Source organism: Maylandia zebra, linkage group LG8, assembly GCF_041146795.1.
Source record: "Maylandia zebra isolate NMK-2024a linkage group LG8, Mzebra_GT3a, whole genome shotgun sequence".
In the NCBI taxonomy this organism is placed as follows: Eukaryota; Metazoa; Chordata; class Actinopteri; order Cichliformes; family Cichlidae; genus Maylandia; species Maylandia zebra.
The window spans coordinates 28428742-28447115 of record NC_135174.1 but is presented as its reverse complement, the minus strand read 5'-3'; the positions used below and the strand labels follow the sequence as shown (position 1 = coordinate 28447115).

At 41.4% G+C, this 18374-nt stretch overlaps 2 protein-coding genes across 9 annotated transcripts in view; both read left to right on the top strand.

Annotated features, from left to right (window-relative positions):
- Positions 1-330: 330 nt before the first annotated feature.
- chmp6b (charged multivesicular body protein 6b) lies at positions 331-7071 on the top strand. The gene is made up of 8 exons (XM_004565984.6): positions 331-684; positions 1154-1263; positions 2003-2090; positions 2171-2257; positions 2343-2408; positions 2600-2680; positions 2804-2876; positions 5129-7071. Exons 1-8 carry the CDS (start codon positions 622-624, stop codon positions 5176-5178), a joined length of 618 nt encoding a protein of 205 aa, XP_004566041.1. The 5' UTR covers positions 331-621; the 3' UTR covers positions 5179-7071.
- Positions 7072-9259: 2188 nt separating this feature from the next.
- baiap2b (BAR/IMD domain containing adaptor protein 2b) overlaps positions 9260-18374 on the top strand; it is a 75882-nt gene continuing 66767 nt past the window's right edge. For 4 of the 8 annotated variants that reach the window (XR_013099935.1, XR_013099934.1, XM_076887753.1 and 1 more), the window contains exons 1-2: positions 9262-9468; positions 12901-13336. Coding sequence is in view for 6 of the 8 variants with exons in the window: in XM_076887753.1 (XP_076743868.1) it covers positions 13262-13336 (75 nt within the window). In the remaining 2 variants the exon portion in view is untranslated. Of the gene's footprint in view, positions 9469-12900; positions 13337-18374 lie in introns of all 8 variants that reach the window. The other 4 variants (XM_012923183.4, XM_076887754.1, XM_076887752.1 and 1 more) reach the window with 3 other exon arrangements.

Genomic DNA, 18374 nt, shown 5'->3' with positions numbered 1-18374 from the left:
AAATCATCTAGAATTAATTTGCTTTTTTCATTTTCATTGGGAAATTTTTTAAATTATGAAGATTAAATTAAATTCAAACTTTTGTAAAAGAACAAAAAAACAAAACACACAAATCTAACACACTCCAAATACTCAATCTGTGGAAGTTAAATTAATTAACATGCAAATTTCCAATCCTTTATCACAGGTTACTCTGACTGTTTGTATTGTCACTCTACTTTGAAAGTCCACACCGGAAGTTTTGTACGTTCACACTGTAGTTTCTGTGTCTGACCACTGGAGGGCAGTGGAAACTGGTGGATCTCTTTATTTTAAACTGTGTTTACGATTACTCGGCTCTACCCTCGAAACAGCTGTGATTTTAAAGTATTTTCATGTTAAATAACGGCAGGTCTGTCATAAGTTTGCTCTAAATGGGCGCTTTAACCAAATGTCATACCAGAAGTGTCTGTCCCTGCCGGGACACCGTCCTTCCTGGTGTGGGTGTGGACACAGATGACTACACAAATAATGGAGGAGAATCTTCACAAGTCTGTCTCTTGAATTTAGCTTTACATTTAAGTAGTTTGCCCTCCTTTTTTGCTTTTTGGTTGAGACTTTTAGCTGGCATGCTGTGCCAGGATGGGAAATCTCTTTGGAAAAAAGAAACAAACCCGAGTGACAGAACAAGACAAAGCGATTTTGGTAAGTGTCACACAGCTAGCTCAAGTGTTAGCCTGGAATTCTGTGCTGTAAAACAGAGCGAGCTCTTGTGTGCTAATTTAACAACTTCGGTTATCGAGTAGCCCTCAGCAATATTTTATAAAGCAAAACATCTAAATGTTATTATTATTCAGGGTCTACTCTTCTGTCTTAACGTACTTAACCGCTTAATCCTCTTCGATTCGTTCTTTAAAGTGTCCTTTAAGCAAACACTGTAAGTCATTCAAATTCTAACACTGTAGTGTACTTATTTTTCTATGCCGGTATTACCGGAGGACCTTAACGTGAGCGCAGCCAGTAATAATCAGATTATAGCTGCTGTAGTTTGTGCAGACTGCTACAATTTCTAAACCTGGATCAACAAGAAGTTGGTATGGCTGAATTAGTTTGAAGCGTATCTGAGTGCAGTGCAGGTGTTTGGTTCGTTCATGTCTCTATTTCCTCATTTCAGCAACTCAAACAGCAAAGAGATAAGCTCAGGCAGTATCAAAAGAAGATCAATGTGCAGCTGGAGAAGGAGAGGCTTCTGGCCAAACAGCTGCTGAAGGATGGCAAAAAAGAGTGAGTACAGTATAATCAATGAAACCATAGTAATGATTGAAAGGAGAGTAAAGGCATATATGTTCTCAGCACGAAATATATCAATACTGCTCAATAGGGAGCGTAATACTCAGGACAGAAAGGACAGCTTCCCTGCAACTGTTCTTGCAGCTGACTTCCCAGAGTTCATTAATATAAAATTAAAATTAAGAAAAATAAAGTTTTGAAATCTGCAGTTCTGAAATGTTGTTCTAATTGATGTCTCTAAAGCTTATTTCAGGCAGAATCCTTAAAAAATAATAAATAGCGAAAAACACAAATCAAGCTGACGTCTTCAGTTGTTTTGCTTGTTTGAGCAGCTGTGAAGAATCCAAAATATTTCCTTTCACTGTCACCAAATTCAGTTTAACAGAGGGCTGAACTGGATGAAAATCACCTTCTCTCCAAACTTCTTTATCAACCTTCCTTTTGTTTTCTCTGGGTTATCTACTGCAGCTGACTGTGAGCACATGTACAGTGTTGGTGCATGTGCTCAGGGTGCTTGGACAGAGAATCAGAAACTAAACGTAAATCCAAAGCCAGTTAATAGTGGCAAGAAAGCAAATGGGATGGGAGATGGGAAAGAAGAGAGGTTTTTTTTACTGTTGCAAAAAGAATTTGGGAAGACGAGACATTTTGTGCAGCGCTTTTTTTTTGATTGTCAATCATCTCTTACATTTCTCCCTCCTTACTACAAGCTTTAACGTGTTTATTTGAACAGGAAAGCTCTTCTCTTACTGAAGAAGAAACGCTATCAAGATCAACTCTTGGACAAGACAGAGAACCAGATAAGCAACCTGGAGCGCATGGTGAGCGATCGGCGAACTGCACTGACACTCAGCAGCGTTTAGGTGGCGCTCACAGCTCCTCCCTGTGCTCCTCGTTTCAGGTTCAAGACCTGGAATTCGCCCAGATCGAAAGGAAAGTCATCGATGGATTGAAAGTTGGAAATGAATGCCTGAAGAAAATGCATGAGGTAGGTGATGACATGTGGCCTGCAGATGCTTTTAAAATTCATCACCTGTTATTCATGAGCTGTTATCAACTCTTTTTCGCTGCAGGTGATGTCTATTGAAGAAGTAGAACGGATTATGGATGAAACTCAAGATGCCATTGAGTACCAAAGGGTAGGTCCTTTCAGCTGGTAATCGGGTTCATTTATTATTTTAGCCTCTTTTACTTCATTCTGCAAGTAGATGTGGAGAGAGTGAAAATTTAAAAGGATTTCTCAAATCTCTGTAGATTAAATTTCACAGATGTAAAATTGGTTTGTATCCACAGTCATTTCACTTTTTAAAAACTTGTCGTCTCTCTGCAGCAAATTGACGACATGCTGGCCGGCTCCTTATCTCAGGAGGATGAAGATGCTGTGCTGGCTGAACTGGAGGCAATAACTCAGGTTAGTTTAATCAGCTTTAAAAGAAAGAAAAAGAAAAGATTAGATCGCACTTTTAGCAAGCAGCACCCTGCTCTTCATTTTGATTCTGAGTTCTGACCTGTCGGATTTTGAACTTTCTCTCAGGGAGATGTCGAGCTTCCTGAGGTCCCTTCAGACAAACTGCCAGACGTTCCAGAGGCCGCGGAGGAGCAACCAGGTTTGTTGTCTCATGTTTTTCCTATCCCAGGTTCACACTGCTGCACAGTCCTGTTCAAAAAGCAAGACTGACTAGAGTTCCAACCAGAAGTCTTTCATTATCCATTGATAACTCTGTTGTCACACCTCCTCAGGTTAAGAGTCTTGGTTTTATCCTTGACAGCACTCTTTCCTTCACAGTACATATTAATAATATCACTCAGTCTTCTTCTTTTTTTTTAATCTTCATATTAACCGCCTTCATCCTTCGCTCACTCCAAACAGTACCGTCATACTTGTCAATGCACTTGTCATATTTCGTTTAGATTACTGTAATTCTCTTCTCTGTGGTCTATCTCAGAAATCTCTCCACAAACTGCACTTAGTTCAAAATATAGCTGCTCATATTATATCCAGAATTAGATCCACTGAACATGTAACAGCTGTTCTTAAACAGCTCCATTGGGTTCCCATTCACCTCCCTGTAAATTTGAAGATCCCACTTCTTACTTTATAACCTCGCTCCTCCATATTTATCTGATCCTCTCCATACGTTTTATTTTGTTGTACTAATGTAAGGTGACCTTTAAAGGCACCTGTTAATAAATATGTTATTATTATTATTATTATTAGTATTATTACTAATGACTTTTAGAATATGTGCATGACACTTCATAGAAAAAATCCAACAGCCATCCTCCCATCGTGTTTCATATCGCAGAGGCTGTGCTGAAACCTCAATAATATCTTCTTTCCACGACTGTAAACACTTCACCACCAGAAAGTAATTTTAGAGGAGTCAATAAATAGAATGCTTTTATTAAAAGGCTGTGCTGAGTCACCGTGGGCCCCGGTGACCTTATCACTCTGTTTAAAACTAAAACATGCAGTGTGATGAAGCTTAAATCTCGCTGCTGTCTCACGTCTTTAAAAAGGTCTTAAACGAGGTGTCTTCTTGTCACGTTGGCGCTTTATTAGATGCTTAAATGCAAAGCTCAGAAGAGAGAGGTCCTCAGAAAGCGAGGTTATTACATCTATTAACATCACGTTTTTATTCAAATAAATGGCAAAAACCTGCCCTGCAGCTGTTTGCAGCCACTACTTGCAGATTTTTGTGTCGATCATTGTTCTTTCGCTGCTGAATCAAAACATCTGGAAAGATTCCCGTCTCATTGCCATCTTTGTGATCTTTGACTCTCAGTTAATGGTGAGGAATGGTAGAGGCACACCTGATAGGAAGTAAAAGGCTGTCAATTGTTGAAGCTTAATCACTCTGGGGACCGTTAAATTGTGTGTGTAACATGCATATAAGCGTGAAAATGCTACATTGGATTTACTAAAAATGACCTACATACATGCACTTTCTATACACATAAAAGGTAAAAGTACTCTTTATTTGAAGTAAATGTTTTAATCAATCCGAGTATATATGTGAAGAGTCTTGGTAGCCTTGGTAGTTCATAGGCAGAGTTTCTTCAAGATTACATACTCTATGGTCACTGTAGCATGATTAGTACTCAGTAGATACTTTATACATGTATAATCTGTATTAGGCCTGGGCAGTGACACCCAACATCTGGTCGCTACAGAGAAGTTTGTAATTCCTTAAATGGTTGACAAGATGCCATAAGGGGTTTTTGGGGGCAGCACCGTGTGCTTCTTTGCATCCAGTTTCACTCTACCGACGGCAAATGTCCAGCAAATCCTCGTCAACCATTCAAAAAATACAAATTTTTCCTTAGCAACCACTTGTTGCCATATGTTCGCTGACCCGTCTCTAGGCCCCTGTGGCTGAAACCTCAGTTTTGTTTCTGCATTGTTGGATCTGTGAGTTTTCTGCACTTGATCTGTGATCTCACAGCAGGTCCAGGTTGTGTGTTTTATGTTATTGGACAAGATGAAGGTGATGTTGTGTCTGCTGTCAGGTCAGGCTTCAAGAAAAATGAACTTGGGTTTTATTTTTGCATAAAAATGAGTTCACTGCAGTGAGATCAAATAAAACAATACAGAATAAAACAATTTTGGTAAGTAAAGTTCAATAAAGTAAACTAGTCTCAGCAGAGGAAAAAGCTTGGAGCATAAAATAATACATTGGTTAACCAAACTTGAAAAACTTCAGGAAGATAACTGGTGTACATGGTATGCAAACAATAGCAAGCACTGAAGCATACTAAAATGCTGTAAAATACTGTAACATTACCTATAAAGATTTAGCATGTCACGACTCTACGGCCCCTCATCCTGCTTCTTTCTCTGTCAATCTCTTTGTTTCAGAGCGGGAGCGTCCCAAGAAGAAACCGCAGCGAGAGGCGCTCGCTTTGTAGGAGCACGACTGAGGATCTTCAGCTGACAGCAGCTGGTTGCTCAAAGACCCAAAGACAGCAGCCAGTCTCAGATAACCGGGCCTCCTCCACCCCATCCAGCGGCTGTTTCTCCTCATGGGCTGCAGGTTCACACGTGAAGCGAGTCAGGACCGGTTCACCGCAGTCACAAATGCTGATTGAACCATGAAGACCTGTGAGATCAGATTATCGTGCCTAACCTTTGTTTGATTAGTTCTCTGTGTTTACCATCAGTCATTTGACATACAGTGACCTAAAGCCATGTGTGTATGTCATTTTAATTCCTCCCTCAAAATATCTTCGCCTGATGGGTAATGTTTTTAAAGAGCCATTTCACCCAAATTACAGAAACACACATTTAGCTCTGTGCATCCAGGTCTGTGCTGCCATGCTTTCTCAGATTGTGGTGATTTTTTTTTTATTTTTTATTTTTTAGTTTTTTTGCTTTACAGCTGCAGTAAGTCCAGCTGAGATTAAATTGCTTTTTTCCTGCTGTAGAATACATATATCTGTTCTGTCGTTTGTCCTGTGAGGGAGGGGTAAAAATGCAGAAGAGACATTATGATGGTGCTGTGCTCTGGCGATCTGATCCACCTTCCTGTCATCTTGTTTGCCCTCTGTGTGCTCACCAGTAACTGATACCTGTACAGCAAGTTGGAGTAAATGGAGTTAGCCCTATCTACCCTTATTGTAGACTTTGTGACCTAAACACATAGAACAAAATGATGGAGGAGTTAATTTCCAACTTTCACCATGAACAGAGCCTCCTTCACATATGGCGATAAATTGTTCACCCTAACATTTGCCTGGCTCTTTACTTTCTTTGATATATGTCGTTCTACTAATGCACTCAGCCTGTTTTTATCTGTGTAAAATCTCCCACTCAGCCTCCCTGCAACAAACGCACACATCTGGTGAAACAAAAACCTGAGGAGCGCAAAACAAGCATCTCCGCAAACATAGTAACATAGATGATGGATCGGTGATCGGTGAATGTAATAACAGAGAAACAAGCCTGGGAACCATCATTGGTCTCTGACAAGTTCACATAGAGACATTTTTCTTCCATGTATTAACTTATTTGTGATTGCAAAAAGGGATGATTAGATCTCATTTCTGCTAGTTTTTAAAAATCTTTGCTTATAAAACATTTGCATTTAGCAACAGGATGGAGGGGTACGTTGTTTTTCTTGTGATTTGAGTGAACTGATCCTTTAAAGCAGGTATAACAGAAACATAACATTTTCTCTGTAAAGTCTTTGGTGTCTTTCTCTTACCGTAAAGGCCTTCTCTTCATCTGGCTTTGCTTTCTGAGTTACTCAACCCACCCTAAAGTACCCCCCAAAAAACAAAACAAAAAAAACTATTTGCATCAGATTCGCAGAATATTCTCTCAGTCTGACCCCTTTTCAAGCAGCTTAACTAATCTAATTCCTTGCTCCCCTTGTGGATTAGTTCAGTGTCATTGGAGAAAGGGCTAATCATATCGTCTGTGGGCTTACCTCTGACGCCCAGACAACAGCTGGTAATCTCTTCAAGGTAATAACTTGACAGAACCTGGGGCTTTACCCATCAAGTATGATCAAAACTAATTATTTCAGTGTTTGCGTATGATGCTTTAGATTTTCTTACATATTCATGTTAAAGTGGTGCAAGAAGGGTGGCCTAGATCCAGAAGGCTTAAAGCTTGTGCATCTTTGAAGATCCAGCTAACTAATCTGTAAATCAGTTAATCTCACAGACAGAAACACTGATGACTAATACTGACAGTCTGCGATTCGCCAGTCCTGCTGCAAACTACTTGTCTTAAAATGGCCTCAGATATTGTACCTCTATATATTCTTTTTACAATAAAAGTGTTTTTTTATTGCCGTTCGTTATCTCACTGCCTGTAAATCACTGCTCCGATTGTTATTCAGTGAGTGAACACAAGGTGGCAGCAGATGACTCAGTTTTGAAGCTGCTGGTCTCCAGTTTTCTCTCTCCTCACTTCACAACTGACCAAGGCAGGTGGTCTCTATGTGTTGGAATAAATGGGAGTCCTTCTCTCCACTAACTCCAAATGCTTCTTATAAGGGATTCTTTCATCACTGAGCTTCTGTCTCTAATTTTGTAGGGTCCTTACATAAGGACCTTGAGATGACTGTTTTGAACTGGTGCTGTGTAAATAAAACTGAATTAGGTACACAGTTTACTGTGGGGCTTCCCTCTCATATCCAGATGAAAGTTATCTTGTAGCTAAAATGTAATATTTTGGGCCGCCTTATTTTTCTAAATCTATACCAATCAGGCATAGCATTGTGTTGGTCCCCCATTTGCTCCCCAAACAGCCCTAACCTGTCAAGGCATGGACTTAACTAGATGCCTGAAGGTGTGCTGGGGTCCAGCACATCCCAGAGATGCCCAATTGGATTAAGATCTGGGAAATACGGAGGTCAAGTCAACACTTCAAACTTGTTGTGCTCCTCAAACCATTCCTGAACCAGTTTTTGTGGCAGGGTGGATTATCATGCTGAAAGGGGCCATCAGGGAATGCTGTTCCTCTGAAAGAAGGTACATGGTTTCCAACCATGCTTAGGTAGAAGCTACATGTCAAAGTAGCATCTCAAGGTTTCCCAGCAGAACATTGCTCAAAAGAATCACATTGCCTCCACCGACTTGTCTTCTTTCCATGGTGACGTGCTGGTGCCAGGTTTTCCCCAGGTGAGCAATATCCATGCACCCAGCCATCCACGTGATGTGGAAGAAAATGGAATTCACCAGACGAGGCCACCTTCCTGCACTGGTCTGTGGTCCAGTTCATGCTTGCGTGCACATGGTTAGTGCTTTTAACAGTGGACAGGGGTCAGCACAGGCAGCCGGACTGGTCTGCAGCTCTGCATCCCCATACACAGCAAACTGTGATTCACTCTGTACTATGACACCTTTCTGTCAGAACCAGCATGAAGTTTTTCAGGAATTTCAGTAGATCCATCTGTTGGATTGGACCACATGGGCCAGCCTTCATTCCCCATGTGCCTTCTGTTCCTTCCTTGGACCACTGTTGATAGAGGAACACTCTACTGGAGATGCCCTGACCCTGAGGACAAAATGTTAACTTGCTCCTTTATATAACCCCTCCCTCCATGAATATCCATCAGTGAATATGATAGGTATTCACTTCACCTGTCAGCGGTCATCATTTTACGTCTGATCGGTGTATGTTTAACCTATTTCCCACATCACACAAGGGGAAATGGGTCAGATGATGGCATACAAAGAAATTTGTTTCCTGCTTTGGTGTGGAGGAGCTTGAATGTCCTGCACAGATCACTTTAACGATTAAATGACAGTAATGCTTTTGTGTCCATCTGGAATGAAAAAGGCTCTGCTGACAGTGAAAAATTGAGGGTTGTAATCCAATCATTTGCTTACCCACATTGTTTTAGCCTTATGTCAATTTATTTAATTTAAATGTGAAGATATTGAAAACTTTAATAGCACAGTGTGGTGCTAATGGGGGTACAGAGGTGTGGTGCTTTACCGAATTCTATAAAATTGCATGATTTATCTTTAAAGTAACGATTGGCATTTCATCAGTGCTATAAAAGAAGGGGAGACTGTTGACGAGCCCTCACCATCCTCTTTAATTTCATCAGAGTAGGAGGCACAAGTTTAATGATCTGTGTTATTATAAATCTCAATGATTGGTCTGTTTTATGGTTTGCAACCTGATTTGTCATATTTTTGAATCAATATTAAAGATTAAAGGCCTTTAAAGTCTTAATATTAAAAAAACAAACAAAAAAACACACATAATGAATCTGTTACCCCCCCATTCTGTGGCTTCTAGCATGTATGACTAGCATGTATGAAAAGTACAGGCCCACCATGACCTTGCTCTGCTATTGTTCTGAAGGTGATCGAAGCTCATTCAGCTAAGGACAAAGCATCAGATAGATAGGGAGACATTAAATGTTCCCATCTCTAACCTTGAACCATTCTCTCTGACAAAGCCGATGTATTGACGAGTCTGAAATAGCCCGAATTGCTTTTGTTCACTTCACACTGTTTTTTTTTTTTTGTTTTTTTTTTTTGAATGGACTGAATCCACTCTGACTGTGCACTACAAGCCTTTTCGGAGGTGTGTGGGAGTGGGCGGCGCACAGACTGAATGTCAGAGCGCCGCGCTTGCTGATGAATCACAGACGTGGATCTAAAGCTGAGAGAAAAAGCCTGAGAGGACGATGATGAGTAGGCTTCACATGAAACGCTGCTGAATAAATGCTTCAGGTATGTAGGTGTGTATGTGTAACCTGCCCACCCGGAGTCTTGCCTACCTGATTACACCCCCACTGTACTGAATATACACACATGCAGAACTTTACTGAAGTGAAATGTCATTTTCAACAAGTTTATTTAAAGGCCCCAGTCCTAAAGGACAATTTTAAGTACTTTGTTTCCAAATTCTGACAAGTCACTTAATTTTTACACTGTTTCCTGTGTTCCCCTTTCAGTTGCCCGTTCACTTCCTATCATCTCTCCATTTTTGGCTGTCTAATAAAAGGATGAAAAGCCCCAGATTTATGAATAAAATGTCTCTAAATCAATAATTAGCTCACTAAAATGTTTTAAATGCTTAAAATGGACAAAAATACATTGGAAAGACATTACTTCTGGGCTGGTGCCTTCAGGTATGCTGATTGAAGCCACGTGGATACAGCTTCATATAATAGACCATGGATATACCACTCTGAGTGTCATCACAGTCCAATCTTAGCTTTTTTGAAACCAGAGGTCATGAAAATGTGTTAAATCTGACATAAATATGTAAACTGACACTACATCCTCATGCAGTAACAGGTCATCTGTTATAAAGTGAGCCCACCCTAATTTGTTCCCTGTTTTATTTACCTGTTTGACACTGACAGAGATCATAGCTGACATATAAAGATCATGCTGTGTAAAAAAAAACCCATAAATTTGTCTGGAAAATCGTCAGCCTGTAAATTCATGAGATCACAGACCAAAGGAGCCAACGACTGTTTACTTCCATACAATCAGGCCTCCCATTTGCAACCAGATGTGTTGCTCCACGCTGGTTTTTATCAAGACTGCATGGTTAAATGGCCTTCATTTTCAGATCCAGAATCTGCATTGATCTCATAAGACAGCTCATAAGCGGTTTCATATGTTATATATTTAGAATAATACCAATCTTATCCTGCCAAAAACGTCACATCTCATAGATGTTTATTTTGTGGTTTGAACCCCAGCCTCAAGTAGAACCCAGTTTAAACCAAAAGAAAATTTAAAAAGTATGTGTAAAGGAACAACCTTCAGCAAACCAATGTACTAACTGAGACTATTTTTAGGGGCTATATGCTCATTTTGGATTAAATGCCAGAAATTTGTATCAGGGGCATCAAAAGACTGGATAAGTTTAATGGTTAAATGCTTTGTGTTGTTGTTGTTGTCATTTTATTAGTTTCAGGTCATCATTTTTGCCACTTCACGCCTGAGTTCAGTCTTAAGCCTCCAGCTTTGTTTATTTCTCAAACTACCCATAATTAATAATCAATGTCTTAATTAATTTGTGTACAATTATACTTCAGAATAGGTTGGATGTCAGCAAACATAATGGCAGCTCACATTCAATTACGGAAACTAATTGTGGGGATTGAATATTCACAGAGGACTAAATCAATAGCCTCGCTGACAGTGGGAAGGCTGCTGTTTGCTCCAGTGAAGACCAAACATGCCTGATTGATTTCCACTAACTGTCTGCAGTTTGGTTTCCTCGGGACTCGCTCTAATCGGATGTGATGAACAAAACAAAATAAGTCTGTTCTGGTAGAGATCCACGGTGCCACTTTATTATCTGGTCTACAAGCTGCTCTTAAATATCTGCTCTATCTCACTAAACGAGAGAAAAAAAAGTGTTGCAGAAAAGAAAAAGGCATGACTGTCCTCTTTCGCACTTATCTTCTGTTATCTTCTGCTTCTGTCTCTTTTATTTAAATACATCCCCATTCAGCAGCTCTCAGATCGTGATGTGTGGGATTTCCCGGCCCACAATCCAGGGCTTACAAATCCAAGTAAATGTGGCTCCATCCCACTCATACCAACCAGAGCCCACTCACCCAACCGCCACACAAATATAGAGCAGGCACACATATGGGGCCACGGTAAAATCTTTCTCTGTTGTGGGTTTATTAAAACTTACATTTTCACAAAACAAACACACAAAAAAACCCTTTCCATTATCTTACAGCCCCTTTTATGTAGAGGGAAGACTGAGCCGGAGGGTCTAAATGACTGAAATAATAAACACAGACTGAATAAATCACTATAAGAATAGGGATACTGGAAAATGTAATATTTGTACCGACTAAATGGATGAAGATTGTTGCAGTTTCTGTATGGAGCTGCTCAGTCAGGTCTTGTGAATGGTTGTAGCAGAGGAGGCGTGGGGTGGCTGACACAGCAGAGCAGGTGTGGCTTCTTTAAAAGCCGTGCTGCATTTCTAGACTCAGTGCAAAGCATCATAACACAAGAGCACACTGCCTGGTGGTTTCAGTCATGATGACTTACAATATTAATAATAATAACACAAATTATTGGCTAGAGGGCGAAGGAATCAGGTTTTATTACAATTATCATGAAAAAAAGATGCCTGATTACTGATAACTGAAACAAAAAAAATCACCCGACTTCAAGTCTTTAATGTCAAACAAGCTGTCTATACTCCCAAAAAGAAAAAAAGGTGATTCCTATAAAGTCTGTCAAACAGTACAAACCAGCCTTTACATTTTAAATGAGATTAGTGCTTTTTAGTAGGAGGAACTCAGCAGTGAAACCACCTGTCAGATTACCAACAGGGAAAAGCAGCTTCTAAAGCCATGAAAGAAAGCGTGTCAAAGTGTCTGTGCTAATTTAATTAAAAACTGTATTTTACTGCTAAATCTATCCATACATCCATCTATTCACCTCCACTTATCTAATTCAGGTTTGTGGGGGGCTGGAGACTTATCCCAGCTATCATAGAATAAGGTGTGGAGTACAGCTTGGACAAGCTGCCGCACTGTCAGGGGCTCTGCTGTATCCAGCTAAATCAGAATATAAGGACCAACTGTTTGATGTCATGATGACGATTTTAGGGTGGGTTCTTTCAGGGATGTTTACGTGATTTTTTTTATGTGGGGCCCATCCATTTTCTTTGTGTATCCAGTTCGTGGTTGCAGCTGGGCCAGAGCCCATCCCAGCTGTCATAGGACAAGAGGCAGGATACAGCCCAGACAGGCTGCCAATATATGGCAGGATTAACACAGAGAGACAGGAAACCGTTCACCCTCACACATTCACACCTACACCCAAGTCCCCAGTTAACCTAATGCACGTCTTTGGAAGGATGAAGCTGGACTACCAGAGAGGAACCAACCCAGATTTGGGGGACACTGATTAACTGTATTTAGGAGGACCACACCTTTTCTCCATACCTCCTCTGCCGTTTTGGGGTAGCACAGGTTTGGGGGTCCAAGCAAATTTTACGGAGGCCAGTGCCACACCTGGACTCCATTTTGGCTCCGTCCTTGCTTTGTTCTCTTTTAGATCCACATGCCAAAATCCAGTTTTGAGATTTTTTAACAGAGCGTATTTCTTATTTTTAAATTAAATTAATGTCTGCTTATTGTTAGGCTAACATCCGTTTTATCCTTCCCCCAGGCTTCAATGTGATACGCTGGAGAATGATGGCTCCTGCCGCTTCATCCTTATGTACTGTTGTAATTTAGGTCGCAAGTTACTCTATTTCCCACCGCCCTTGAAAGCAGCACCGCCCCTCTCAGAGTGAGTCCGCCTCTGCGCTCCAACCGAGAGGCACCGACTGACTGACTGGCTGCGTGGGGAGCCGGTGTGGGCGCAGCGGAGGACTTTCCTATAAAAGCAGGGATCCCACGACCAGACGCGCTCTTCTCTCTCAGTGAACGGCAGACAGGAGCCGCTCTTTCCCGCGAACAGCTGTTTCATTCCCCTTGTTACAGTTCGGAAAACCCTCCCAGCCTCATCCGAAAGGAAATCTTAGTCTATGGTTCTGACTGACACGCCTACAAGGATGTCCCGGACCGACGAGGTGCACCGTATAACGGAGAATGTCTACAAGGTAAGCCGGGCTCTTTGGTAGTTTGTTTCGGATCCGCCGACCGTGCGTCCTTCTGCCGCTCGGAGACACCTGCTGCACCGGTGAACCGCGGCGTTTAGAGGACGCGCTCAGAGGAGAGACAGCGGATAACTTTGTCTCAGCTGACCTGCACTGTGTCTTACCACTGTAGTAATAGAAGTGCCGGTTTATATATGCTGTGAAGGAATTTACTGATAAAGGAAATGCGTCCTGAACAGCTCAAGTTTATTCATCGTTTTCCTACAGCTGATGCTCTGAGTTTGAACTGTTGGAGACGGATTTTAGTCTCAAAATTCTTACAGGTGAATAATTTGTCCTGTTTTAGCCTATAACGTGTTATAAGTGATAATAAATCAGAGTCAGACCAGTCAAATCAGCAAAGTCACATTACAGCGATTAATAATGTTAGGAGTAACAAATTCCAGGTAGATAATCAATGACTCGAGGTGTAATTGATTTAAATTGCTTGGCACGGAGTATTTGATTTGCCTTAGGGTTGAGGGAAAGGGTTGAACTGTGCCCAATGCTACAATGCTACATTTGCAATAATGATGAGGGAGCCAGTTATGTAAATGCTGCAAACTGACAGTTTGCCCTGGGGTGATTTATTTCAACACTATGCAGAGCAGAAGCTGTCAGCCTCAGTGGTAAATCCTGCTGTGAGCAGGTGAACTTGACATTATCTGCCTCAGTGAGACTGATCATTAATTTATGGAGTCTGCGCATCCTAAAAGGGGTCCCCGTTGGTCCCAGCAGTCTTCACATTTGGGCTTTTTTTCTTAAGGTGTCTGTGCTGTTGATAGTTGGATCACTTCAGAGAGAAAGGACAGAGTCATTATCAGCATGGTGGTATTTGTAAAAGTCAACTGTAATTTTGCACTCTGGATGCCCCAAATTGGCATTCAATTTGGGATCTGAAATGCTGGTTGGAAAAGTCATGCTCAAGGTTTTGCTCTGCAGAAAAGAAAACAAACTGCTTCTCGGTGTCAGAGGTTTCTTAAATATCTCAGCATGCGCTGAGCAGACCACCCTGCACTTGTTGAAAGATGAGAGGCAAAACGTGGCAAATGATTATGTCCTCCATTTTTATTTCCACAACAAAGCCCCTTTTCAGCAGTGTCTGTGGTGGAGGTGGAGAAGTGTTACTCTTGACTTTCACTGCACTCAGGGCAGCTTTCCAGGCGAGGTAGATTTCAGCAATGGAAGTACGACAAGGGCTTTCCTTTTATGTGAGGAGACTTGTCACCGTTCCATACGCCTCCACAAAAATGCTCAGAGAGAAGAGTCGGAGTGCCTAAAAGCTTCTTCGTGCAGGACACGACTTGGTGGATGCAGGAGGAGAAGGGCATGTGTGCTTACTGAGCCAAAGGTGTACTTGAAGGGGGGTTTGGTTCAGCGAGAGTTCATGGTTCCTTGTGTGACAGAGGCGGGATGGTGTAACATGACATTACCATTTAGGCTGCCAAGGAAATGATAGGAATTTTTTCAGACTGGGGCTGACTTCAGCCAACACACAGATACACAAACCCTCAAAAGACTCTAACAAGGGATCAGAGGGGCACAAGCAGGAGGCTAGCTGCCTTATGTTGCGACCTGTGGGTGGGTTCTATAGCCTGAGCTGGATAGAAAACTGCAGAGAGGAGGAGGAGGAGGAGGTGGAAGATGATGAAGGAGGATAGGTAAAAAAAATGGTGGTTGCGTGATGGAGAAGTGGGCAGTCTTGTGATAGGTTTATTAGTCAGTTGATGACAAATTATCTTACTATAAATACTATAAATACAATACTTTAAATTGCATTTCTGATGTGATACTGATACCTTCTACTAATCTGATCCCGGGGTTACATTAACAAGCTGTCCCTCCAGAGCCTAGCTTTGTGACTTCAAACACACCAAATCAATGCATATTGTTAAATATATTCATTCATATTTAAAAGCAAAATAATGAAAGACAACTTAGTAAAGATTTTAAAAAGTGTTTTGCACTAGTTTGTTTTTAGCTCAGTGTGAGAGTCTTTACTGCCTAGAAAGCCACAAGAGATTACGCCGCATGTTTACAACAGAAGAGTTTAATGTCAAATACTCTTCCTGATGCAACCCCAAAGGGAATTTGTGTCTGTGGCGAATGTGTTAACCGCTAAACCAGGGATGTTTCATTTTGCATCAAGGCCACATGCAGCCCCCTTTATTTAGTTTTTACTGGGGTGAAGCAGTAAAACTGCCCTTTCTGTCAGTGTAAAGAGGTTTATCTGCACAGTTAATCCCCAGAATATCTTAATAATATGAAAAAGAAGTGCACTTGCAACAGAACATCTCAGTTTTCCTACATAATAAAGAAATGCCGCTGTAGTAAATCTGTCAGCACATTTCTTTGGCCTTAAATCTTTGCTTAATGGTGATGGGGGTGGTCTTCTTTATCTGCGAAGTGGTCCAGTAGGCCAGATTGGAGCAGGCCTTATGTTTGATACCCCCCACTACACCATTGGAAAGACATGTACAGCATGGTGATGTTAATTGCAGCCATTTTAGTCTCTCCTTCCTCTGTGATTGCACCTCCTCACACACGGAGTGGAGCAGACAAGGAAATGAAACGCCTCCAAACTGCTGACTCTTTGCTGTTCCCTTTCCCCACACTCTCGCTCCTGCTGAGGTGTGTCGTAGTAAAAACAGAACTGACCTGATGTGACTGGACAGCTCCGTTGATTGACTCCGTTTTTAAAAGAAGTTTTTGTTGGATAAGTCAGGCAAACCGAATGTGCCGCTGACCCTTTGGTCATAAGAAATGTCAGATAAACTGCCAAATGTTTATCACAAGTAAACTTATGTTGGATTAAAAAGATGAAAAAGAAAAAAATGTGACCATCAGTTTCAGCTTCTGTGAAAATCTGTGTTAGGATGCGGTTTTGTCTTGTCCAAAGAACGCCCTGCTCAGGGGTCGGGTATGAAAATGCCAACCTGCAGAAATGCAGCTCTGGGTTTTCTTCCTGTCATCAGCAGGCTGAAGCAGAGCGCTGCTGCCAGTCTGACCCCTGATGGGGGGCTGACTGTAGGAGGCTGATGCTCACTGGTGTGGCAGTTGGTAGTGTAATGGCAGGCCTATTGCTGGTCCAATGAGCTTTGTGTGGGACTGCTAAAGAAACTAACAGGTCTTTATTAATTCATTATAAGCGTGGAAGATGAAAAGGCCTGAAGGTGCTCGCTTCAACGCTCACGTCTGTTTCTCCACCGAGGAAAGAAGACGCAGACAGGATGACAGGAATGCACTCCTGTGGTGTTAGGATGGTGATCATCTCTTACAGAACATGATATTGCGGTAAAGTGTCTAACAGCATGTACCCACAGAGGGCATGCCTCTGTGTAAAGTCCCCAGTTTAAATTAGACTTTGACTTGCCTTTAATGATTGAAAACATTAGTTCGGCTACACCAATTCAGTGATGCACATTCATAGACGATTAGCTGAGAGGCTGATTGAATCTTATCATGTTCTGGTTATGTCCAGGTTATTCCACCTTTTCCTCAGACTGAGTATTTGCATGTTTTATCTAAGTGTGTTTGAAAAAGCTTTATTAGTTATTGATATGAAGTGGATACAATTTATAGAACAGAAAACAGTCCGAGAAAGGTGTTATTTGTACTTTGGGGAAAAAAATACTTCTTTTTGTTTTAATGTGTCAGTGTTGGTGAGCGGCTGCCTTTAATTGCCACATGGAGGTGGATTTAATTATGAGTGGAGAAAGGTCACCCATTATTCTGCTCAATGGTGGCCAAAGACTAAAACGTGAGTGTTTATTTAGAAAGTTTATGTTCCTCCATTGTGCATCGTACTTGGTAACAAGCAGTTATGAAGAGAATCCCTCTTCCCCCAGAAGACATCCATGGCAGGTGAGTGCTTTAAGAAAGTAATAAGAAAATAACCTGTGTATGCTCTTTTGGAATAACAATAAAGCATTCATCATCTCCATCTAGTTGACTTGAGGAGTGACAGTAATGGTTTTGCTCTGCAGCTCGCAGAACAACAAGTGTGATAAGCTGCTGCAGTCCAAGATGCTCTTTAGCAGCGGCTGAACTTTGAAAATACAACTTTGAGGACTGTCTGCTAGTAATTTGATGTTGTTCTTTTATAGGGTTGAAAACTGTAATTAAATTACAGATGTCATTGTGAAGCTGTTAACACACCTCCAAGAGTATTATGTGGTAAATACGATGGTTGTTTTTAATCCTTTGTGTTTCTAGCACACAATGACCCTTTGGTGGATGAACGCTGGTTTTGTTTTCTCTGCCTCCTGTTGTTTTCTTTGTTTGCCTGACTGTTAGCTGCCGGAGCAAAATAAGTTGGACTCAACAGCAGAAGACCAAAGTCTTAACCTCTCTGCTCTGCTGCTGAAATGCAAGATGCTGAATCTAATTTTTGGATGACTCACATCAGTGGATGCGAGTGAGTGTGTGTGGGCAGTAGTGCCTCATGACTATATGTGTGTGTTTCACTTGTTTGTCAGCTCCCGTACTGTACTGCGAGAGTGGCTGGCACTGTGCGTTTTGTTTTTTTCTGATGTGAGATTGCACATCATCACAGAGCCAAACTATGAAGTGAAGTTATCGGTCTGTGTGGATTGAAATGTCAAGAAAAAAGTCCCAGAGGACTGTGTGTAGATACTACACGGAGACGCGTTTGCTACCCACTGACAGTGTGTGTACACTGTGTTTCCTCGGGTTGTTGTGGTTGCTGAACAAATGCCATCTGTATGTTTGATCAGGAGTGTATTCAGCCAAGCATTGTAATCCCAGGAGTACTGCAGGCTCAGGTTGTTGAATGAAGCTCGAGTGTCAGGGCGAGGCTGCCTCGATTGTTTCAGGTGTTTGATGGTGAGAGTGGACTAAAGGGAGATCAGTAGGTCAGTTGATGTTTTTTTGTGGTGTGTTTGTGGTATTTGTATATGCATTGAGCCATTTTAAAGTTTTTCTACTGGCCACACAGCACAAGTTGTGTGTTTGAAAGACCACATAATACCTTATCAATGCG